Here is a 26475-nt window from a genome sequence, read left to right as displayed (position 1 = left end):
TTTTTGAGTGTACACAGTGGGTTTATGGTCACTAATCTTTTCACTCACTCATATCAGTGGGTCCTATTTTTGGAGACCCAAGTTATAGACTAATTAGTGGTCTCTAACCATTTCTTTATAGTATTTCCAACCACTGTATAAATCTAGTGGCCATTATTTTCTGAACCAAAAACTGGGAACTTTGATCTAGCAGTAGGTATATATATTTTTTAAATAGACAAGTTATCCAAAGTGCAAAAATTGGTACAAACACATAAAAATAAAATCATATTTAAATATATTGGAATCATCTTTGGCTTCAGGAATAAAACTATAATAAATTATCAGTGTCCTGGAAAACCCAAGTTACATGGGGAAAATTCTTAACATCCCAATAAAAGGTTTGTTTCTTTTTCACTGTATAGATATCTAGATAGCTAAAATTTTAAATTTGGAAGTGAACTTAATATAGAAGTTTTACGCAACAGTGGTTTCACTAATTTTGCAATGACTAAAAAGGAATTAGTGTTAATAGTATTGTTTTATATTGGCCAGGTGTTTATTTCATTCACCTTTTTTTTTTTCCAGGATAGTTTACCATAAACTAGAAAGAAAACCTATCAGCAAAAAGTGAGGTGTAAGAACAGTTTTGGAAAATTTGTAGTTCGGAGCAATAGAAACAACAGAATGTTTTGATCACCAATTTTCCTATTGTGTTTTAGGTTCTGAACCTCTTCCTGGCCTTACTCTTGAGTTCATTCAGTTCTGACAATCTTGCCGCCACTGATGATGATAATGAAATGAATAATCTCCAGATTGCTGTGGGAAGGATGCAGAAAGGAATTGATTATGTTAAAAGAAAAATACGTGAATTTATTCAGAAAGCCTTTGTTAGAAAGCAGAAAGCTTTAGATGAAATTAAACCTCTTGAAGATCTAAATAACAAAAAAGACAGCTGTATTTCCAACCATACCACCATAGAAATAGGCAAAGACCTCAATTATCTCAAAGATGGAAATGGAACGACCAGTGGCATAGGTAGCAGTGTAGAAAAATATGTTGTGGATGAAAGTGATTACATGTCCTTTATAAACAACCCCAGCCTCACTGTGACTGTACCAATTGCTGTCGGAGAATCTGACTTTGAAAATTTAAATACTGAAGAATTCAGCAGCGAGTCAGATATGGAGGAAAGCAAAGAGGTAGGAATTTCTACGTCAGAAGATATTTTGGTGTTATGTATGCTTTAAACTATCAGATTTTTAAAAATTATATTTTCTTTCTGTAAGAAAATAGGAAATATCTATTGACACAATTTCTATGGCAAAATTGGCGATAAATTGACAGTACCTTAATATATAACTAGACAAATGATATGTTGACTCATTTTTTCAAATATTCACCATTTTGAATTATTGATAATATGAATATTCTGATTAATATTTTTGCAGATTTTAAATAATTTTTGATTTGTGAACAGTGCCTCAGTTTATACACTTTCTTCCTTATAATTCTCCCACAATGGTGTTTTTTTGTATGTACTAGAACAATACTTGGTGAGAGAGCAGTTCCAATTCTCATTTTGCTACATTCTTGGCTCTTATGGAATAATTTATAAACTGTGATCTTATTTAGTTTTCACAGGCATATTTATTAATGGAAGTATGATTGGGATATTGACTTGATATTTACATATAGTTTCATGTTTCCTGAAGTAAATAATTTTTTAAAGGAAGTGAAGGTAGTGATGCAGAATCAGGTTGAAAATGTTTTTAACCCTACTGAACCCGGTACATGCTCTCTAAACAAACAAAAAGCCTTGATACATTATAGAATGTAAAATTCTAAATTTACCAACTACAGTTAAGAGTCTTGGTAGTTTAAAGAATTCTTTGATGTACTAGAAGAGTATAAATACCAGGATATGTTCCTGGTTTGTTTATAGGTTAATAAGCACAGAGTTGGGAATAAAGAGAAGGAATTAAAACCTTGATGTTTAACTACACAAAAATGAAGACAGAATTCCCAACAATTAAAGCTTGCATAAACAAATAAAAATAACAACGAAAAACAAAGATTCATTCTTTTTTTGTCATTTGAAGTGATTGGCAGGGAACAAAAATACCTCTATTATTATTCTCATCCTAAGAAAGATGATTTGGGGGAGTTTGGGATGCTGAAGGGTACAGTTTAAGTAATGCAACAAAGTCACAAAAATTAGGGATCAGTTAATAAAATTATGAGCAAAAATATATTTCTAAGAAAGGAACCTTAGATATTTCAATCAGTATTACTATATTTATTCTATAAAATTACTGAAGAAGATGCTATTTCCATTTGTTCTTGTTTGTAAGATAGGTAGTATTGCTAATTCAGTGATTACACAGAAGTAGATGTTAAATGTAAAATTCAGAGAAAGTTTAAATATAGGTACTAAAATTAGCATATAGGTAACAAGGCCATAGCTACTAGTTTCACAAAATAACAGATGAGATTAAAGGGGAAAATTTTAAAACCTTATAGCCTGGGACAAATAATTGCTGTAACTAGTTGAACTCAATTGTTCACTAATAAGATCATTATTTTAAAACTGACTAATATCTTAAGATCTAGTTAATAAAATGTTGGATAATAAGCATATTTGATTGGGCTATGCTGAAAGGGTGGGGACTAACTTCTGGCATTGTATATTACTAGAAACTAAAGTCAGCATTTGGAAGATAGAATTTGGTCATTAAATTTTAATATATATTCCCCTCTCATTATTTTGACATTATACCTAATAGCAAATATCTCCCTTACAGTACGGAAGTCAATTTTTATTTTTAGCTAGTAAAAAATGTATTAACTAAGAATGAATTATGGAGAATCAAATGTTGAAGCCATCAGTCAATTTAAACTTCCGGCTGAGGATCTTTTGAGGTATGGTTAACTCATCATCCAGTCTTCCTAATTTTCAGAAATTTTAAAGCCTCAGACTTCTCCAAAGGAGCATGTATTTTGCCTCATCTCAAACCATTGTGTTTGACATTAGAGAATTATCTAGTTAAGGTGGGGCTTATAGAAGGAAAAATCCAAACTCTTCCCAGTTTCTCTTGTTACCATTGAGCTTTTTCATCTGTTTTCTGTTTGAGTTAGGTACTCCAAAGTAATATATGTGAAGTCAGTACTTTGGAATTGGAGGCAGAGAACTGATCTGCCAGTTGAAAGTAGACAGCATTATTTTATTGCTTTAGCTGTAGAGTCCTTTCAATACTTTCCCATCATAGTGATTGTTACTTGTGTGCTAAAATTTATTATTTGGTGAAATTTTTAATTATGGCTTTATATCAGACTTCCTAACTATAAGCTCATAGACAAATAAAGTATTAGAGCAATAGTCTAGGAAGGGACTATGTGCATGTTTTAATTTTTTGGTATTTTACCTTGTAACTCTACACTAGAAAACAAAAGAGAACTGACATAATTATTCAAGAATTGCAAATATTCCCACCTCAGATATCTTTTTAGTGTTCTGCCTTCAAGTTAGTTTTGTCTGGTCATTTTCTTAACTGGTAGGTTTGGATTGTGCTGTTAAATATCACATGTGGAGTATTAATAAATGGAATAAGGCTAATTGACATTCTTTTCTAAATGATTTGAAAAATTAAAGGAAAAAAACGGAGCACCTTTTAATTTTTGGAATGCCTAATGAATTCCTTTTTATAGGGCAGACTAACCAAGTGGACCCAGAGGTTGTTTAGGTGTTTGAACTAAATCCTCTTCTATTTTATCTTTGCCAAATTTGTGTGATTCTTTGACAGCTTTCTGTAGATTCTCTAGAGTATATTATTTTAAATTCATATCTTAATTATATGTTTTAACTCATGTTATTTTGACTATATATAATGTAATTCCTTTCATACTTTGTGATTTTGAATGATTGATTTTTCTTATAGAGTTTTAATAATGTTGAAGCAGCAATGATTATTTTTCAAAGTGAAATTTACTAGTGCAATATGGTGACCTTCACTGCTTACCGTTCTTACTTCTCACAGGGGTAAAATCAAGCTGGAGCCATCAAGAATGCAGCTCTGGTGTTTTTTAACCAGCCAGAGGCTCGTGCCACCACTTTTATCCAGGTTACCTAAGCAAGTTGTACATATATAAATATAATTAGTTTCTAAATGAATTTTGACTGGCCTGCATGTTACTCAGCTACATTCCTTGCCCATCCATTGGCAGTAAAATAAAAACATGCACAGCTGCTCTTATGCTGAGTCATAAAGCATGGTCAGGCAAGTCTGGCAACCCTAACTTCTTTTAAAAAATGAGTTAGCTGCTAATTTTCTTACATAGATTTTTATAGAAATTACATTCAGTGAAAAGTAAAAGTGCATGCCTTTATGAATTATTTAGTTACCATTTAACATTACAGAGTTTTGAACGTGCTAAGGGTCTAAAAGGAGAAATATAAGATACTCTTTGAAAAACTCTTGCAGAAAGCTTTCTCTCCCCTGCCCTTTCCTTAAATAAACAAAGCCCCAATGAATGTACTTTGTTGGTATTTTTTTGTTCAGTGTCATGTTAAATTTTTCTGAAGGGTAATCTGCAAATTAAAGCAATCCCTTATTCATGTGCAAACTTCCTAAAGGATGTTTTAATGTGATTAGAATGTAAATGAATTGGAATGTTATGTTTTGGCTGCTACCAGCATGGGTACAATTTTTATCTGCTTCATTTCAGAGAAAATGCCATCTCCCTATTTAGCAATTTACCAAAAGTTCTTTGTATTTAGAATACAATTCCCTTGGAAAATCTGTTGATATTTACCCCTAAAACTCTTGAGAATGAAAGAAAAGGAAATACATTTTATACACCAAAAGAAAGGAAGGAAGCAAGGAAGGAAGGAAGGAAGGAAGGAAGGAAGGAAATAAGTGTTATAGGTGGTATATTCATTCTGAAAAGAAATCTGGAATCCACTTTCTTCATCGTGTTGCTCCTCTGTACTTGGTGTTTTTGTCTCTCTTTTATTTCATCCAGACCTGCTGGGAAACTTTCTCTTGAAGAATATTATTTAAATATATCATGCACTGCAAGTTCATATAGGAAGAGAATCAGTGTGAGCTTTTGCTCCTTTCGTGTTTATTAAATGAAGGGACCTCCTAGTCACGCAACTAAGGCGGTGAATGTAACACCTTTCTATGGGCTCCATTTGGAGGACCTTTCATTTCCTGATGTTGAAATCACAGTTTTGTGCTAAAATATGTTAACCAAATTGCTCAACCCAACTTAGTTATTTTCAAGAAATGTTAATTAAGTGTTTTGTCACTTAGATGCAGTTTCCTCTCCTTCTACCATTAAAATCATAAAACAACCCTAACATAAGCATATTTGCCTCTTTGGAAGGAGCAATAATCATGCCATTTTGGGAACATTCTTTTATATCTTAGAACAAAATATTCAGTCACTGGCACTCTACATTCATGAAAGATAATGCCTTATATTGGAGGAATGAAACCAATATCATTGGTCATATAAAGTGAGACCCAAGGTAAAAAATGCTCACAACTAAACACAGATACATACTAAAAACATATACACAGGGACTAGAGAAAATTATTTTTTCCTATTATTTGTTAATTCTTCAGAAAAGTGTGAGATTTGACTCCTTAGGATAATGGCTTGTTTTTCCTAGTTTCTTAGAAAGAGGTAAGTTAGTTTTCTTATTCTCTGAGTATCATTTTCCAAGTTCCTGTGTAGAGAGGTGTATGAGGGAAAGTGACAATCAGGAATATCAACTACCAGTATTTAAGAGATTTAGCTGGAGTAAGTGTGGTGGAACACAAACTAAGTAGAACTGATGCAAGTGACTTCATTTATTCTCACCCTCACATTATTACACTTTCCAACTTCCTTGAATATGTCTCTGGCCAGAAAACATTGTCTGCTCCCTAAAAGAGTAGTATACTGAATTCCAACACAAGGGGTAGGAAGGGAGAGAAGGATGTGTAGAGATGGTTTGGGTAAGCAGTGGTAGAGTGGTTTCAATAGAAACCCATCTATAATTTTATACTGGAGAATGTGTAGTCTTCAAGGGAAAGTTTTCCAGTGGGATAGTGATTAAAGGATAAAAAAAGCTCTAAATATCCTTAATGTAAGAACAAAATTGACCAAACATGTGTCTTTGGGGCACTGTTAATATGCTGAGGGGTAGGTCAGCACGACATAAGGGTTCCTTTTGCCATCCCAAGACATATTTAAGACCCTGCTATTTATGGATTATAGAATTTTATAATGTATCTATTATAGAGACAAAAATGATTATCTGATAATATAGTATGATGATAATGATAGTTTTGATTTTGCCTTCTTCCTTATTAAGAAGAGCAGTTCCTTTCTAGTATTAATGTATCACTTTGGCCTTAGGCCTATCCCAAAGTAAGCATAACCATCACTTTCATTGTTTCGATGTTAAGATTTTTCATGTAAAATGACCTAGAGTTCTTTAAGTACAGATTAGGATCCATGTGGAACAAAAGATTGCCATTTGTGGTGACCAAAATAGTTAGATATGGAATATTTGATTTAATCTATATTTGAATTATCTCTTTTTAAAAAAAATTCCAATTTCTTTTATTGACTAAGTTTAGAATATACATTTTCCCCAAAATATATACAATATTTACTAATTACGTTTTCTCAAAAATATATCTTAACTTCATAATGAGAAAAAAAAGTGTGCCTTTGAAAAACTTAACAAGAAGTGATGTTTTCCCTCCCTTTTTCTGTTGTGATTAATTATTTTCAAAAATACTTTTACTTTCTGAAAGAAGGACTATGAGTCTGGCATGTAGATGTTTAACAATAGTTTGGAAAGTAAAAGAAGTATAATGTTTAAAAACGTGAAGTGAAATACTGTGTGTCTTGAAATTTATTTATTACATCATTAAGCAAAATATGATTCTGCCCTGTTTAACTCCTATGATTATAATTCCCCAGCACTTAGAGGAATCCAGCAGATTTTCAATAGTAAGAGCCCTGTAACATGAAGTTTTCACTAAAAAAAAAGTTCAGCTAATATTTTCATCTGAAAATAAATGATTGTCAATGCCAGGCATAGCAAATAACAGTTTGTTATTCCTGTTTGATCTCTTGACTATCCTGACATTGAGGGAACATCCATATTTTCTTAAAGGTTGAATAAGGAAGGGCTGTTCTAACAACATCATTCAGTCCACTTGTCTTCCAGCAAATAAGCACAAATAATAAAAAAGGAACCTAAAAATCTAAATTTTACCAAAGGGAAGAATAGAACTTGAAAATAAAAAACTGGTTCTATTTCTAAGTAGTTAATATATTGGTCTCTTACTCATGTGGCATTTTACAGTGAATGGTGCCTAGATTGGAGAATTTACAAATAATCTTTATTTGAAAATTCTTCTTTTAAGTATATGAGTACTAATAATTCCATAAAATGATGTGTATTTGATAATTCTAATGGGTGAATTTGCACTGTAGTTAAAATTAATCATAATTATAACCTTATCTGAAGCTGAAGAGTTTTATATTCTTAATTTGATTCATTTGGTTTTTATTGGCTCTTTATACATTTTAACTGTTTTCGTCAACATATTTTATGATATTTGCCTCTTATGTGATTTTAAGGAAGTCATTGAATTGATGTTATCAAGAAAGATTTTATAAATCAGAATTTCTTGCCTATATCTCAGGCTTATTGTTTAAAGTAAACTTTTGTTTATAAAATATCCCAACATATGTTTAGCTTCATTCTACATTAATACATATAAAGATATGAATATAAGAAACCAATACTAAGTTCATGGTCATGAAACATGGGAATCAACAGTATCCCAACACTATCTTGAACCTACGATGTTTAATTACATATCACATCTACTAAATGTTTTAAATTGATAAAGATTGGCTTAACTTATGGATCATCAAAGAAATTCTCTAGGGAATCCTAGCAAAGTGGGGTACAGAAGACCTAGAGTCCAGCTACTGACTCAGTATGACTTTTGACAAGATGATTAAGGCCACATTTCCTTCTCTAATTAGACACTGGATTGGTTGGTGTTGAGGATTAATGTGTACCCTAGATTTTTTATTTGTAGACCAAATAAAGTTATTCAAGTAATAAATGTGACAGGTAGATCCTGTGCTGTTCCACATCAGGGAAAAGATGGAGGAGGATGAGATATTGCCTTTCCTTAGAGAGGTTTCATTCTTTGCTGGGATTGTAGATCCATGTACATAGAGTAGAAACAGGAAAAACATTGTCAAAATGAGTCAGTTTTAGTTTTCCTGACTCCAGAGTTAAAGTACAGTTTACTTCGTAGTTTCATCATAGGTCTGGTTAATTGGAAGCCTGATGTTTAGACAGCACTTCAGATTCTAAGGGTTGTTGGTCATTACCTACACAATTTAGAATCTTGAAGGATTTGTGTTTCTCTGTACTTACATGAGAATATTATATGTATTCCCTTGAATGTAAAAGTAAGTATTAGATAGGAGGTGTTAGAAGTAGTTAGTGGTAGAATAAAATAGTGCATGCATTGGTCATTCATTCATTTACCCAATAAACATCTATTAAACACAAACATTGTGATGGGTCCTAGGGATGCAGAGGTGGCAAAAGCATGATCTTTGCTTTGAAAGATTGTCTGGTGAGATACATCTTCTAGAAAAGCAGAATACTTTTATGTTGTACTTCTGAAAAAGTAATGATTTGACCTTTAAATATATAAATGTTTGGCTTCAATTAAAAAGATATCTATTAATTCTATGTCAGTACTAAGGCACTGCACTAAATGAAAGGCATTGTAGTTGATGTTACAGAGATCCTCTGGAAACTTTTGAACCAAGATTCCCTGGAATGTGTTGTCTGGTGACTTCTCCCAATCACTGTCAAGGACTAGCCTTCATTCTGTTATGAAGAAGTTCATTCATTCATTCATTTTTTAAAAATTGTTGAGTACCTGACGTGTAATATAGCCAGCACTGATGCAGGCTCTGATGCAGTCATTTGCCAATGTGGACACCCTGAGTATGGATTCTCATTTACCCCCAGGTCATCCCCCAATCTGTAATTGCAGTGTTATCCTTTTTCCTAAAAGGAATGTTTTCCATTTGTTATTGTGGGCTGCTTGTAGTTAGATTATATATGACCAAGCTTCACTTATTCTGATTACCTATGTCATGTTTCAATATCCAGTAAATGAAAAGATCAGTATTTTCAGGTCCCTAATGTGTAACAGCTTTATGTGAATCAGATGGATGGGATTGGTAGGTTAATTTAGCTATTTCTTAGTCAATTACATGTTTATAAACACAGCTACACTTATCAAAGAAAGAGTCTAATCAAAAGATGAAGGACAGGAAATGAGAAAAAGTCATATAATATTTCATTTAAAACAAAATATATTCAAATTTAACAGTAAAGATATTATAATTGAGTGTCTAGTATTGTGATATACTTGGTGAGTAGAAAAAGAAATCAACAAACTTCAGGCACCTTATAATATATAATCCTTGATTTAAGTAGTTTGGTTAGATTTAAAAATAATTCTGAATGAGTTCTAATTGAGGATACATATATATTTATGCTTCTATCATTGGTATTGTTAAATTACACGCACAAAAGCATTTTCAGTCTTATCTATAGCTTATATAAATATTTTTACTTTATCAGCACCACTATGCCAAGGAAATATTTTATATAAAGAAAATTATTTTCAGGAAATAAGGGAACCAGCTTCTTCTGGAAATCCATAGAATCCTTAGCCCAAATATAATGTTTCCAGTACTGACTACAACATCTATTTTAGAGTGGGTTCAACATATTTCAATGTGCATTTTATCATATGCTTACCTCATCCCCTCTATAAAGTAGCTCCTATCAGCTCAGCCATTTCCTAATGTTATGCACTAATGGTAATAACATTGTAACAGGTCCGAGAATGCTGTGGCCCAAACTACTCTGATTCCATGTGGCACTCATACCTGGCCCTGTGTCATTCCTGCAGCATTTGAAGACCAGGTTAAAGACTGGATCCCTTCATTTATACTGATCCCATGAACGACCTGACCTGGCTAAAGTTTGTTGTATTTCAAGATTTAAAACAACTTCTTTCTATTATATTTTTCTTTTGGTGGTATTTGATTTAACCTAAAGGAAAACAAAACAACAACCAAAGATTCATTTCTGCCTTTATTAACCGGAGAGGTAAGAGTGCCAGAGTAACAAGTAGTTTCCAAATGCACAGTGAAACACAGGAGTGCATTGGCCAAAGAGAATGCAAAATATCAGCTCTTGCTATAAAGCTAACAATGTGCTGCTCTCTTCAGAATTAGAAAACTATAGAATATATTTAATAACAACAAGTGGTATATGTTTTCATGTCAATGAAAAGTGGGTAAATTTAGATTGTTGCTGTTTATGTGCATCTGATCAAATCTTTTCTGCATTTGACATGAAAATACACTCATACAGCTTTTGTTGGTTGGGTCACAATTTTAGAATAAAACAAACTAGACCATTTGCAAACTAATTTACAAAAGCAAGATCACAGACCACAATACTACTCTGGCAGCTTACGTAAGCTCTCTGCATGATTTTATTTCAGAATCTCTCTCTATGCAGGAGCTTAATCAAAAATTATTTAAGTTGTTAGCACCATATTTTTAAAGGAAAAAATTTTGTGGTGCTGTATCTAATCTTGTGACCCCCACTTCTACTAAAGCGGACTGGCATTATGTTTAAGATATTCTTAAATTACAGATCAAGGAAATGAATACAGAAGACTTAAGGGCACGCCTTTGAAATTTTTATATTGTAGATTAAAGAAAATATTTTAAAAGCTTTTCTGTGGAATTGATTTTCAGAAGCTAAATGCAACTAGTTCATCTGAAGGCAGCACTGTTGACATAGGAGCTCCCGCTGAGGGAGAACAACCTGAGGTTGAACCTGAAGAATCTCTGGAACCTGAAGCCTGTTTTACGGAAGGTGAGGAAAAAATGTGTGTACGCTCATTAGACTTCTCTGATCTAGCCATCTATTCTCTCCCTCCCGGGCTCGCTCTAATCGTCCATTATCTATCCAACAACTGTTCCTTTACTTGTCTGTTCATTGCTTTTTCTATATCAAAACACAGATGATTTTTGAAAAGGTAAGATTTAATTTATGTAATCAGATATTCTATTTTTGTGAATCCTGTTCCACTTTAAGAAATGCTGTTAACTATCTGGGTTTTATGGTGGCCTTCTAGAATCTTTGATAGGAGAGAAAGCCAAATCATACATCTCTCTCTTTAGCTTTAAAAAGAAAAAGAAAAAAATTTTAAATCAAAGAAGTAATTTATTGTTTACTGTTTTGTCAGGTCATAATGGGTATGAATTGATTAATGTATATTTCAAACTGTCCATGAATAACAATTACCTGTATCTGTCAAGGTCAAATATTTTTTATTAGCTCCAAATGATACTAGATTGTAGATAATGAAATGCCAAGATATACTGAGCCATATAATACAGGGCTCCATGCCATTGGAGTAATACTAAGAGGATTTTGTGAAGAAAACTAAAATTATTTTATTTGAGGTATGCATCAGTTATCTCTTGAACAATAATGTTGTGTATCAAACCACCCAGAACTTCTTATCATATAACAAAAAAACGTATATTTTTGCTCACAAGCCCATGGCTGGCTAGGTGGTTTTGCTGATCTTGGTTAAGATTAGTCATACGGCTGAGTTCTTAGATGAGACTGCTGCCTGACTCAGCTCCATCCACACACTGGCCCAGGCTTGTTCTCATAGCGAAAGCAAAGGAGCAGGAGAGGAAGCCTAAATGCCAAGCACTTAATCCTCCACTTACATCAGGTTTGCTTCTGTCCTGTTCACCAAAGCAGTCACCAATCCAGATTCAATGTGGGAATGCGCTACATACAAAGAGGCGTAAAAAATTAGTGCAATATTACAGAGTATGAAATTCCTTATATTTCTTATATAAATCACTATTGTAGGTACAGAACTTTTTCTCTAAAGCCCTAGGAATCACTTCATTCTTAACTCATTTTTTTAGTTAACAGCTATTTAACAATTCATACTATGTCTTAGACCCAGATTCAAAAGTAATTGCTTAAGCAAAAGTTTATTTTAATAACAATGACTGTAGTAATGCTATTTAATTACAACTAATTCTAAAAGTGTTTCATTCATTTTCATTTTATTTAAGAACGTTAAAGCAGTTTTAATTTAGACTTAAGCTAACTTTAAAAATATGTGATTAAACAAAGTTAGAAATCAAAATTGAGGTCAATAGATTCAAGGCTTTTGCAGATGATTATGTTGCATACACCTATTGCTTTTGGACTTAAATGCATTGGAGAAAACAAATATTTATATATTAATTGTCAATTTTTAAATTATTTCAGAGAAAGAGCTATTTGTTCAGCATAAGTTATGAGGGAAGCCACTTTTCTTCACTATTTCCTCCAAAATTCTGCACACATTTCAGTGATGTTGATTATGAAAAAATTATGACTTCACAAAACATTTAAGTGGTATATCACAAAAATAATTTCTGTAGCATTAGTTATTACTCCTTCCCAGACCATTAGCTTATTTTTAGGGTCACAATATATGCATAATAATATTTATGGTAGTATCAGCATTTGTCTTTTGTGAAGTTAAAAAAAAGCATTTAAGTCTGAAATGTCACCAACATAACATTATAGAAAACAAAAATAATACATAGACACCCACCAACCAACTTTAACAATTTGAATATTTTTGTAATATTTGCTTCAGACTTTTTATTTAGGAATAAAACAGATACAGATTTGGCCCCTTTTGTACCCTTTCAGTATCCCATTCCCTTGGTTTTCTCTCAGAAGTGAATCAGTATCCCAAATTTGGCATTTATCCTTCCCACTAATGTTGGTCTTTTTATGTTAAACAGTGTTTTTTCATCCCATATCCTCTTTAGGGGAAAAAAACCCCCTTAAATCCAGTTCCATTTAATTCATTACAACAAATATTTTCAGGGCATGTAATTCTTCTTAATCCTTTGGGAGTCAGAAACGTGAGAAAGATCTTGCCTCAAAGAAACAAGAAATACAATGCTATTTCTTTCTTTCTTGAGAAACTAATAACATTTAAGTGGACTTCATTAAATTTTCATGAAACAAAGGATATGATCTGGCTGACATTATAAAGTAGCATCTGTTAAATATTTATGCATTAAAATATTAAGCTCCTTCAAAATGAGGTTTCCATTTTTCTATTCATTGAAGGAGAGCTCTCTGTCATGGTTAAAACTCTATGTCATGACTCCTCTCTCACACCCCAGCTCCCCAATATACTGTGTGCTGCCAGGTCCTGTCAACTCAGCAGTATCTTTTGATTCCTGACCACTATCACTAGCATTACCCTTGCTTTCACTTTCTTTAATGTTAAGTTGATTGAATCTCATAGACTCTGGACTCCTTTTCCATCTTCTCTCTTCTAGTCATCCACTGCCTTGTGCAGGTAAAGATCATTCTAAATCAGTATTCTTATCAGGTAAATCTCCATAACTCCCAAATAAATCCTTCAATGTTTTCCCCATTATATAGCACATAAAATCTAAGTTCTCTAACTGAATCATTCGAGTCCTTTTGAGATTGGCTTTCAAGTGTCTTTTCTAGTCTTGACTCCCAATTCTCTGCTTCATACAATTTCTAGACTTTTCCATCACCAAGGTTTATTAATATCACTTTTTCTGCATTCCTTTACAGCTCCATGTACTAGACCTGATTCTTACACATCCTTCAAAGTCTATCCCCAAGTCCACTTTTTCTGTAAAGCTCAGTATTAGAAATTTATTTTTTAACATCTTTATTGGAGTATAATTGTTTTACAATGCTGTGTTAGTTTCTGCTCTATAACAAAGTGAGTCACCTATACGTATACATATATCCCCATATCTCCTCCCTCTTGCGTCTCCCTCCCAACCTCCCTATCCCACCCCTCTAGGTGGTCACAAAGCACCAAACTGAGCTCCCTGCGCTATGCATCTTCTCCCCACTAGCTGTCTGTTTTACATTTGGTAGTGTATATATGTGCATGCCATTCTCTTACTTCATCCCAGCTAACCCTTCCCCCTCCCCGTGTCCTCAAGTCTGTTCTCTACATGTGCATCTTTATTCCCGTCCTGCCCCTAAGTTCTTCAGAACTTTTTTTTGTTTTAGACTCTCTCTATATATATGTTACAATACAGTATTTGTTTTTCTCTTTCTGAGTTACTTCACTGTGTATGACAGATTCTAGGTCTGTCCACCTCACTACAAATAACTCAATTTCGTTTCTTTTTATGGCTGAGTAATATTCCATTATATATATATGTGCCACATCTTCTTTACCCATTCATCTGTCGATGGACACTTAGGTTGCTTCCATATCCTGGCTATTGTAAATAGAGATGTGATGAACATTGTGGTACATGACTTTTTTTGAATTATGGTTTTCTCAGGGTATATGCCCAGTAGTGGGATTGCTGGGTTGTATGGTAGTTCTATTTTTAGTTATTTAAGGACCCTCCATACTGTTCTCCATAGTGGCTGTATCAATTTACATTCCTACCAACAGTGCAGGAGTGTTCCCTTTTCTCCATACCCTCTCCAGAATTTATTGTTTATAGATTTTTTGATGATGGTCATTCTGACCAGTGTGAGGTGATACCTTATTGAAGTTTTGATTTGCATTTCTCTAATGATTACTGATGTTGAGCATCCTTTCATGTGTTGGTTGACAATCTGTATATCTTCTTTGGAGAAATGTCTATTTAGGTCTTCTGCCCATTTTTGGATTGGATTGTTTGTTTTTTTGATATTGAGCTGCATGAGCTGTTTATATATTTTGGAGATTAATACTTTTTCCATTGATTCATTTGCAAATATCTTCTCCCATTCTGAGGGTTGTTTTTTTTGTCTTGTTTATGGTTTCCTTTGCTGTGCAAAAGCTTTTAAGTTTCATTAGGTCCCATTTGATTATTTTTGTTTTTATTTCCATTTCTCTAGGAGGTAGGTCAAAAAGGATCTTGCTGTGATTTATGTCATAGAGTGTTCTGCCTATGTTTTCCTCTAAGAGTTTTATAGTGTCTGGCCTTAGATTTAGGTCTTTAATCCATTTTGAGTTTATTTTTGCACATGGTGTTAGGAAGTGTTCTAATTTCATTCTTTGACATGTAGCTGTCCAGTTTTCCCAGCACCACTTATTGAAGAGGCTGTTGTTTCTCCATTGTATATTCTTGCCTCCTTTATCAAAGGTAAGGTGACCATATGTGCATGGGTTAATTTCTGGGCTTTCTATCCTGTTCCATTTATCTATATTTCTGTTTTTTTTTTCGCCAGTACCATACTGTCTTGATTATTGTAGCTTTGTAGTATAGTTTGAAGTCAGGGAACCTGATTCCTCCAGCTCTGTTTTTCTTTCATAAGATTGCTTTTGCTATTTGGGGTCTTTTGTTTTCCCATACAAATTGTGAAACTTTTTGTTCTAGTTCTGTGGAAAATGCCATTGGTAGTGTGATAGGGATTGCATTGAATCTGTAGATTGCTTTGGGTAGTATAGTCATTTTCACAATATTGATTCTTCCAATCCAAGAACATGGTATATCTCTCCATCTATTTGTATCATCTTTATTTTCTTTCATCAGCGTCTTATAGTTTCCTACATACAGGTCTTTTGTCTCCTTAGGTAGGTTTATTCCTAGGTATTTTATTCTTTTTGTTGCAATGGTAAATGCAAGTGTTTCCATAATTTCTCTTTCAGATTTTTCATCATTAGTGTATAGGAATGCAAGAGATTTCTGTGCATTAATTTTGTATCCTGCTACTTTACCAAATTCATTGATTCGCTCTAGTAGTTTTCTGGTAGCATGTTTAGGATTCTCTATGTATGGGATCATGTCATCTGCAAACAGGGACAGTTTTACTTCTTCTTTAACGTTTTGGATTCCTTTTATTTCTTTTTCCTCTCTGATTGCTGTTTGAAAACTTCCAAAACTATGTTGAATAACAGTGGTGAGAGTGGGCAACCTTGTCTTGTTCCTGATCTTAGTGGAAATGGTTTCAGCTTTTCACCATTGAGAACGATGTTGGCTGTGGGTTTGTCATATATGGCCTTTATTATGTTGAGGTAAGTTCCCTCTATGCCTACTTTCTGGAGGGTTTTTGTCATAAATGGGTGTTGAATTTTGTCAAAAGCTTTTTCTGCATCTATTGAGATGATCATGTGGTTTTTCTCATTCAATTCGTTAATATGGTTTATCACATTGATTGATTAGTGTATATTGAGGAATCCTTGCATTCCTGGGATAAACCCCACTTGATCATGTTGTATGATCCGTTTAATGTGCTGTTGGAGTCTGTTTGCTAGTATTTTATTGAGGATTTTTGCATCTATATTCACCAGTGGTATTGGCCTGTAGTTTTCTTTCTTTGTGACATCTTTATCTGGTTTCGGTATCAGGGTGATGCTGGCCTTGTAGAATGTGTTTGGGAGTGTTCCTCCCTCTGCTATATTTTGGAAGAGTTTGAGAAGGATACGTGTTAGCTCTTCTCTTAATGTTTGATAGAATTCGCCTCTGAAGCCATCTGGTCCTGGGCTTTTGTTTGTTGGAAAATTTTTAATCACAGTTTCAGTTTCAGTGCTTGTGATTTGTCTGTTTATATTTTCTGCTTCTTCCTGGTTCAGTCTCAGAATGTTGTGCTTTTCTAAGAATTTGTCCAGTTCTTCCAGGTTGTCCATTTTATTGGCATATAGTTGCTTGTAGTAATCTCTCATGATCCTTTGTATTTCTGCAGTGTCAGTTGTTACTTCTTTTTCATTTCTAATTCTATTGGGTCTTCTCCCTTTTATTCTTGATGATTCTGGCTAATGGTTTGTTGATTTTGTTTATCTTCTCAAGGAACCATCCTTGAGTTTTATTGATCTTTGCTATCGTTTCCTTCATTTCTTTTTCATTTATTTCTGATCTGATCTTTACGATTTCTTTCCTTGTGCTAACTTTGGGGTTTTTTGTTCTTCTTTGTCTAATTGCTTTAGGTGTAAGGTTAGGTTGTTTATTTGAGATTTTTCTTGTTTCTTGAGGTAAGATCGTATTGCTATAAACTTCCTCTTAGAACTTCTTTTGCTGCATCCCATAGATTTTGGGTCATCGGGTTTTCATTGTGATTTGTTTCTAGGTATTTTTTTATTTCCCCTTTGATTTCTTCAGTGATCTCTTGGTTATTTAGTAGCATATTGTTTAGCCTCCATGTGTTTGTATTTTTTACAGATTTTTTCCAGTGACTGATATCTAATCTCATAGCGTTGTGGTCGGAAAAGATACTTGATAAGATTTCAGTTTTCTTAAATTTACCAAGGCTTGATTTGTGACCCAAGATATGATCTATCCTGAAGAATGTTCCATAAGCACTTGAGAAGAAAGTGTATTCTGTTGATTTTTGATGGAATGTCCTATAAATATCAATTAAGTCCATCTTGTTTAATATATCATTTAAAGCTTGTGTTTCCTTATTTATTTTCATTTTGGATGATCTGTCCATAGGTGAAAGTGGGGTGTTAAAGTCCCCTACTATGATTGTGTTACTGCCGATGTCCCTTCTTATGGCTGTTAGTATTTGCCTTATGTATTGAGGTGCTCCTATGTTGGGTGCATAAATATTTTCAATTGTTATATCTTCTTCTTGGATTGATCCCTTGATCATTATGTAGTGTCCTTCTTTGTCTCTTGTAATAGTCTTTGTTTTAAAGTGTATTTTGTCTAATATGAGAATTACTACTCCAGCTTTCTTTTGATTTCCATTTGCATGGAATATCTTTTTCCATCCCCTCACTTTCAGTCTGTATATGTCCCTAGGTCTGAGGTGGGTCTCTTGTAGACAGCATATATACGGGTTTTATTTTTGTATCCATTCAGCCAGTCTGTGTCTTTTGGTGGGAGCATTTAATCCATTTACATTTAAGGTAATTATCAATATGTATGTTCCTATTACCATTTTCTTAATTTTGGGGGTTTATTATTGTAGGTCTTATCCTTCTCTTGTGTTTCTTGCCTAGAGAAGTTCCTTTAGCATTTGTTGTAAAGCTGGTGTCATGGTGCTGAATTCTCTTAGCTTTTGCTTGTCTCTAACGGTTTTAATTTCTCCGTTGAATCTGAATGATATCCTTGCTGGGTAGAGTAATCTTGGTTGTATGTTTTTCCTTTTCATCACTTTCAATATGTCCTGCCACTCCCTTCTGGCTTGCAGAGTTTCTGCTGAAAGATCAGCTGTTAACCTTATGGGGATTCCCTTGTAAAAAATATGGAACACTTCATGAATTTGCCTGTCATCCTTGTGCAGGGGCCATGCTAATCTTCTCTGTATCATTCCAGTGTTTTATATGTGTTGCCAAAGTGAGCGCAGTATCAGAAATTAATCTGCTAGTAAACTCTCACAATACCTATTTTGCTTTCTATAACTGTAATATCTGTGGGCAAATCTCCCCTACTCAAAATACACATACTTTTTAGAACAAGGCTGTGTTTCACACATTCTAGTTTTATAATTTGTCCAATATAATTCCTTGAATAAACAGTTATTCAATAAATATTTGTTGACAAGCCTTTGATATAGTAGACTGCAAAGGTGTCTATTACATTATTGCTGATAATAGCTAGAGTTAAAGAAACATAAATATTCAATAATAGGTGGTGTGATGACTTGGGAGACTGGGATTGACATATGTACACTAATATGTACAAAATGGATAACTAATAAGAACCTACTGTATAAAAAAATAAATAAAATACAAAAAAATATTCAATAATAGTGGAATCTTTATATAAATTTTGTTTATGTCTGGTAATCTTATTTAGAGAAGCATGTGAAACCTTTCAAAATTCTATTTACTTGTAACAAAAAGGGAAATGTTTATATTATACCATTAAGTTAACTAATTAGAAATCAAATATATATAAAGTCTGTATATGAGTGGAATCATACTCATAGGATAAGGATAGGATGGAAATATCAACTTTTGGTGATTTTACTTCTTTCTGTTGTTCTATAATATGTTTTTATAATGCAATATAATTCATTATAATAGTTCCATAAACACTAAAAAATGTTGAATGAATGAGTAAAAAAAGTATAGATGATTTCTATTTCTACAAGTGAAAGCCATATTAACAACTAGTTATTTACAATATATCAGGTAATAATGTAGATGAATCTCACACCAGCACAAATATACATAATCAAAGAGTAATTTTTTTCTTCATTTACTTTGACATATTTTAGACTGTGTGCGGAAGTTTAAGTGTTGTCAGATAAGCATAGAAGAAGGCAAAGGGAAACTCTGGTGGAACTTGAGAAAAACTTGCTATAAGATAGTGGAGCATAACTGGTTTGAAACCTTCATTGTCTTCATGATTCTACTCAGCAGTGGGGCACTGGTAGGTGAAATATGATTTGCTCTTTTACTTTTACCTGAAATCCTTCACCTTTCCCCTTAATGAACCTCCTCTTACATGTTTTTACAGCAAAGGTGTTTGTGAATATGAGAGACATTGTATGACATTTTTAGCACAGTACTTAAAGAGCAATTTTCATTGTTCTGGAATAGGCCTCAAACTGAATCAAATTTAGATCAGTATGATTTTTTGTGAATATTTAAGGAAGGATCTTTTTTTTAGTCATCAGAACCAGTTCCTGTTAAGAATGAGTATGTAGACATGATATGGGATTATCAGCTAAATATCAAACTGTTTAACATAAGCTCCATTGCTACATAAAACCCACCTGTCTTGTTCATGCTGATTCACTAGTGCCAATCACATTGAATGGCAAATAGTAAACTAACTTAATTACCAATGAGTAGCAAAGTGAAAGCATTACAAACTTATTTTATATCTGATTTCATTCCACAGAATGGTCAATTTGGTCAAAATATTGATTAATATAATGAAAACAGTGTGTCCCGTTTTCCATTTGTTAATGTAAATGTGGTTACCTTTCTTTTATTTGTTTATTTTTCTATTAGTTGCTAGTGTTTGGTGAGTTGATTTTAGTAGGAGGATCATGGCATTATATCTGGAGGCCTCAAAGCCCACCTCTGATTTGATTAAGGATTCTGCAGCCTGTCATGTACTTGGAGCAAAGAAGGTCAGCTCTGTGTTTTAATGCCAAGTAGAGAGGGAACTGTGACATCTTGTCGGTGACTAGTGCCCTTGCTGTAGCAGCTCACTGTTATCAATTACACCCAGTCAGAGATCACCAAAATGCACCAACATGCACAAAGGCTGGCTTCTGAGGGGCTTCTAGCTTCAGCTATAGATAGAGTTGAAAAGCATTTAGGCCCTTGTATTGAGCCCCACTTACAAGCCCAGATCCCCCTTTTCTCCAAAAAAAAAATAAAATTCTCCTTTCTCCTTGATCCAGACCACCAGGTTACCCTGATAGTTTTTCTTGTAAGAGGACTGAATTAGATAAATGCTCTTTTCATTCCAGAAGGCCTAGGGACTCCGGCAAATGAATTCCCCCTCCCTTTCCAAAGAGCTCTGCAAAATAAGGAGGTTCTAGATATACACCACACACATGCCCAGACTGAGCAAGAGAGATAGAGGAGAAAGCTAGAGATCATAATCCATTCCCCTTTCCCAGGCTAAGGGGGCTCCTTGCCTTACATTTGCATTACTGAAAGGCTACAGTCCACAACTCTGCACTGAACAAAGCAGATCTGCTTGCAGATGATTTTCTGCCTCCTGCTGTAGAGAGAAGCAGCTGGCAATGTCTCAAAAATTTTAAGCTCTTTTGGGGTACCCTGATACCAAAATTTAAAAATTATTTGAATTAATTGGTTGATAAATGCTCAGTCAACAGTCATTTGCATATAGATAACTATAAAGCAAAGTGCAGCTCTGGGAAGCACAAAGTGTTCCACCCTTAAGCACCTGAGAACAGGCTTGCAGCATGTTTTTCTCTAATAAAATACCAATTAGAGACAGTTTATGAAAATGAAATTCAGTGAAGCTTTTTCACTTACAGGCCTTTGAAGATATATATATTGAACAGCGAAAAACCATTAAGACCATGTTAGAATATGCTGACAAAGTTTTCACTTATATATTCATCCTGGAAATGCTTCTCAAGTGGGTTGCATACGGCTTTCAAGTGTATTTTACCAATGCCTGGTGCTGGCTAGATTTCCTGATTGTCGATGTGAGTATTCTGCACATTCTTGATTCATTCTGTTGGCATGTGAATGATATGTGCTAGCAATGGTGCCTGGCATATAAAAGGCACTCAGTAAGTACTGCATGGCCCCAAATATAAATGATGGTTCCCATCTTCCCAATAAGAAAATGCCCCAAAACAATTTTTTTGCTGGTTTAAATGTATATACTTTCAGAGATGAAACAGTCAAATGGAACTTATTGTATGTATTGATTTAGTTTAAATTAATATTTAAGATTCCAAGTTATACAAAATAATATATTACCATAGAAGTTTTGCTTTTATCACTCTCACATTTCATACAATAACTGTATTTAAATTCTTCAAGGGCATCTTTGATGTTACTATATTCATCATCACCAGAGCCTGTTGCAAAGTGTTTGTCCCACAGGTGGATTACTAATTCCAAAAAATTTGAAAGTCCAAATAGCAAGAGACACTTCTTGATTTGTATGATGGCAGAAACAGATTGGCTATTGGACCAATTATTTAAAAGTTTAGTGAAACCACGATGGTGTTGAAAATAAAGATGCAGTATCAGAATATGAAGCTTTAAAAATATGAATATGAGGTTATTCCCTGATTTTTGAGGGAAAATTCTGAGGAAGATCTCACCTTTTTTAATGCATATAATATCTTAACTAAAAAAAAAAAATTTAAATCACTTTCATTTAGTTTTGGAGATTTACTTCTTAAACTCCTTTTAAATTAATAGTCCATTTTGAAAGACTAGAAAGGAACTTAAAGGCCTTTTGTCTAGAAAAGACTAGGCGAGCCAGTGAGAATAGGGGACAGAACACCTGCGGGGAGGGGATGGGTGATGCTCAGAGCTAAGGGAGGAGGAGGGCTCTGGAATTTTCAGGAAAGCACAATGTGTTAAGTAGTGTACTTTAAAGATAATATTCTGTTGATTATAATAATTCCTTGGCAATTAAAGATGTATTTTGAAATATAAAATTTACATATGTTGCTAGCAAAGAAAAAAACGGACCCTTTCATGGAGAAAATTATTTTTTACAACTTCAGGTGAAAAATATATCAACTTTTAATTTAGTAGGAGTTTTCTGATCACCAAACAGAGGAAAAAATTTGTAAGAGACAAAGAGAATTCTTTGAATTTAAGAGACAAAAATATCTTTTTTCCCTTGAATCTGCCTAAAGCAAATCTATTCTTAAATAACATATAGAGCTACATGAAGAATTATATCAAAAGTTTACTGGCAATGAAATAAGACAATAACTAATACTTAAAACCACATCTGTGTGGACATTACAAACAAAGGAAAAATATACCAAGACAGTACCAGTTATTTTATTTGTATAATGAGATTATGGATGATACTTTTCTTTATTTTCTGTATGTGGTTATGATTTTTAATAATAATATCTGGCATTTAATATATCTATGTGATAATAAAGGCATTAAGTCAACACTACCTAAATATGAAGAAATTCTTAAGAGAAATCTAGTTGAAGTCTATAAGCTGCTACTCATATTACCTAGCATACCCTGATATTTACCTTCTTAGATTTAAGAAAACTATTATGATAATGCATTAAACTAATCCATACTTTGCTTTATGTCAAATATATTTATTGAGCATCTATTTTGTTATGGAAGAGACAAATATGAATGCCATTTTTCTGGGCCTATGGGAGCTTACAGACAACTAGTGAGGACAGATAGTATACAGCGAGAAGATGACATCTAGATTAAAAGTGCTATCTGCTTCACTGAGGAAGGAGCAAAGGCTTCATGAGGCCAGGGCAGTGTGAGCTGGCTTTTGAGGGATGACATGTCAGCAGGTACAGATGAGGGGAAGGACACCAAAGTCTTAAAGACACTGATGCATGCCAAGCAGGGCTTGTTCACAAAACAAGTGAGGGAAAGCGTTCTGTAATTGGATGATAAGGTAAGAAAGGTAAGTTGGAGAAGAGGTTGAAGGACCTGAGATGCCATACAAAGAGATTTAGATTTATGATTTAGTAATGAAGCCACTAAAGAATTGTCTATGGAAAGTGACAAGAAAAGCTCGCTCTTTCAGGGAGAGAAATTTGGTGGAGGTGTCAGTGATGGAATAGAAGGAGATTACTATTTACAGGCCAAAGACCAATAAAGATCAAAAAGAGAAGAGGGAGCTTCCCAGGTGGCGCAGTGGTTGAGAGTCCGCCTGCCGATGCAGGGGACACGGGTTCGTGCCCCAGTCGGGGAGGATTCCACATGCTGCGGAGCGGCTAGGCCCGTGAGCCATGGCCGCTGAGCCTGCGCATCCAGAGCCTGTGCTCCACAATGGGAGAGGCCACAACAGTGAGAGGCCCGCGTACCGCAAAAAAAAAAAAAAAAAAAGAGAAGAGGGTCTACAGGTATCTCCTTTTCATATTCAGCTACACAAGACATGTAAATTTGAATATTTTACTACTTCTTTAGCCAATAAATACTGCCCCGGTTCAGAATTTTTTTTCTTATGTCTAACTTTTATCTTTCCTCCTTTAATTTATGCCTATCTCTTTTTCATTTTGTCTTTAGAGAAGATAAAGTACTATAGGTCCTCTTGTTTTATATGTAGAAGATCTTCACAACAAATGATAATTCAGTAACTATTTTTCAGTTATCTGTGAAGAGGAGACTTACAAAGTCTAAAAGTTTAGATTTTAGGAAAAATATAAAAACCACCTCAGAAATTTTTATAGATTAACTTTTTCTAAATTTAAAGGTTTTTCTATCTCAGAGGACATGTGCAAAATTAGTTCGAATAAGTCAAGTTTTGTTGTAAAAATTTTCTCTGTGCTTCACTTATTTTTCTTAAAAAATGTATTTTTTAAATATACACTAACACCATATTCTTAAAACCTATATTACACATCTGTTTTCAGTTTTCTACTTTTGAAATTCAGGTGCACTTTAGGAGAAAATATCTTTTTTTAGTTTATATGGCTTTAATGAGTTTTCTATGTATTTTCAAAGGAAATCAGACATTTCTGTGCCACCTATGGCAGTTGTTCTTTTCCTTTTTAGCTGAGATTTTAGAACTTCTATCAACTGCATTTGTCATCTGTGTAAATGACTAAAGAAAACATTTTTCTGACAATTTCTAATTAGTTATACTAAAATCTCAACATTTTTTTAATGAAATATTTTAATTTTCCCTAATTAATGATCTTATGCCCTCACACTGACATTTACAGGAAGACTAAGCCACTGTTTAGAAACCTAGATCTTTCTGAATGTGTTTATATTCAGAGTCAATAGTGGTTTGCGTAGTTTACTTGCATACTTGTACTAAGTTTTAATTTCTCTTTCAGGTCTGCTCAGTAATATGAGGAATGATAAAGTTTTACAGATCTATAGATGAAAATTTCATTTCGGTGTCATTCTTTTTCTTGCTTTACATTTAATTTTTAAAAATTTTCTTGTCAAGAATCTTGAAAAAAAACACATATAGCTTCTTCTTTTTCATAAGTTTATAGCAGTGGTTTTCAAAGTGTGGCTCACAGGCCAGTATCATTAGCCTCACCTGGGAACTCGAAGAAATGCAAATTCTCAGGCCCTACCTCAAACCTTGGCCAGCGATTTGTGTTTACAGCAAGCTGTCCAGGTGATTCTGATACTAAAGTTTGAGAACTACTGGTTTATTACATAGAGCAAGGTTGAATTGTATAAGCATTTTTATTTGTAAATGAGAAAACTGTGTTGCTTTTTCTGTATAGGTCTCATTGGTTAGCTTAACTGCAAATGCTTTGGGTTACTCAGAACTTGGTGCCATCAAATCCCTCAGAACACTAAGAGCTCTGAGGCCATTGAGAGCCTTATCCCGGTTTGAAGGAATGAGGGTAAGACCAAATGCTTTAGAATTTGTTGGAATTAGAATTGAGAACAAACTGCTGCTTTGAACCTTAGACATGACAAATCCATGCTGAATTTGTGTCTTCTACATTCAGACTCACATAGCCAATCAATCAGTAATATTTGCCAGACATCCATAAACTTGACATTGTTGGAGGCACTCACAGAACATAATGCCTGAATGGTTGCTTCTAATTAGAAACAATTAGATTGCTTCTAATTAGATTTGTTCACTCTGTGGGAAATTTCTAGCATGTTGTATAGGCTTCTGATGTGAGTCAAGATTAGTTATATTCCTTCCATTTATAAACGTGCACAAAATCCCACTCACTGTAATTTGAAACCACCACATCGTTCCTCATCATTTTTCTTCCCTGTTCCATATGATGTATTTTGAGCCTTTTAAAGTTCAAATCTGGCCTTTTAGCTTTCAAACGAAGGCTGAGATGGCTAAAAAGTAGGTCAGCTGTGGAAATCTAACACTCATTTAGAAAGGTGGTACAAAAGAACTCAGAGGAATTTGTGCTGCCGTTTGTCATCCCCTGGGGCACAAAACCTGAGACCACATACCCTCAGCACTGAGGAAATGGTGATGCCCTGTCTCCCTACATTTAGCTATTCAAAAAAGAACTTTTAGATGCTTTTTTTTGTGATATTTTAAAATAGTTACTTAGGACTTTCTCTGAATGTTGCAAAAACAACCAGAAGCAGATGATGTGTGTAGGTGTGTGTGCTCCTATGTTTGTATGCACATGATTGCATAGAAAGGAATGGCTAGCTCTTAAATTCTTTTCACTTTACCAATTTAAAATCTACTGTTTTTGAAGTAGCTGTTTTAATTTTTTAAAAAGAGAATCAAACTTTCAGTACTAGAATGATTTTCATATTTTCTATATCAAGTTTGCATATATAATGACCTAAATTCCTAGTCCTTCCATAGATCTGACTCTCTTCACTTCTTTTTCCATCTCATTTCTGTGCCAGGTTGTTGTCAATGCTCTTTTAGGAGCCATTCCATCCATAATGAATGTACTTCTGGTTTGTCTGATCTTTTGGTTAATATTCAGTATCATGGGAGTGAATCTTTTTGCTGGCAAGTTTTATCACTGTATTAACTACACCACTGGAGAAATGTTTGATGTCAGCGTGGTCAACAACTACAGTGAGTGTAAGGCCCTCATAGAGAGCAACCAAACTGCCCGGTGGAAGAACGTGAAAGTCAATTTTGATAATGTGGGACTCGGGTATCTTTCTCTACTTCAAGTAGTAAGTAACCACCTTATTATTCACTGTGATGTATTATGAAAAGGAGTCCAAAATTCTTCTCAGTGTTTGCAAATACATACTTCCTCAAGCCCATTTGCCTAGATTCTTCCTCAGTCATGGC

The 26475-nt window shown here is 33.9% G+C and overlaps 1 protein-coding gene and 1 non-coding gene across 4 annotated transcripts in view; one reads left to right on the top strand and one right to left on the bottom strand.

Annotated features, from left to right (window-relative positions):
• The window catches only part of SCN2A (sodium voltage-gated channel alpha subunit 2), a 94148-nt gene that overhangs the window by 52381 nt on the left and 15292 nt on the right, over positions 1 to 26475 (top strand). For all 3 annotated transcript variants that reach the window (XM_073807621.1, XM_073807620.1, XM_004314501.4), the window contains exons 17-22: positions 702 to 1181; positions 10867 to 10987; positions 19310 to 19464; positions 21056 to 21229; positions 24953 to 25075; positions 26073 to 26354. In XM_073807621.1, coding sequence (XP_073663722.1) covers positions 702 to 1181; positions 10867 to 10987; positions 19310 to 19464; positions 21056 to 21229; positions 24953 to 25075; positions 26073 to 26354 — 1335 coding nt within the window. The remainder of the gene's footprint in view (positions 1 to 701; positions 1182 to 10866; positions 10988 to 19309; positions 19465 to 21055; positions 21230 to 24952; positions 25076 to 26072; positions 26355 to 26475) is intronic.
• LOC117313106 (U6 spliceosomal RNA) lies at positions 18326 to 18431 on the bottom strand. The gene has a single exon (XR_004527569.1). It is a non-coding gene; the product is annotated as a U6 spliceosomal RNA (small nuclear RNA).

This window comes from Tursiops truncatus, chromosome 7 (assembly GCF_011762595.2).
Source record: "Tursiops truncatus isolate mTurTru1 chromosome 7, mTurTru1.mat.Y, whole genome shotgun sequence".
Classification (NCBI taxonomy): Eukaryota; Metazoa; Chordata; class Mammalia; order Artiodactyla; family Delphinidae; genus Tursiops; species Tursiops truncatus.
Note: the sequence above shows the minus strand (reverse complement) of the source record. Positions and strands in the feature narration are given on the sequence as shown.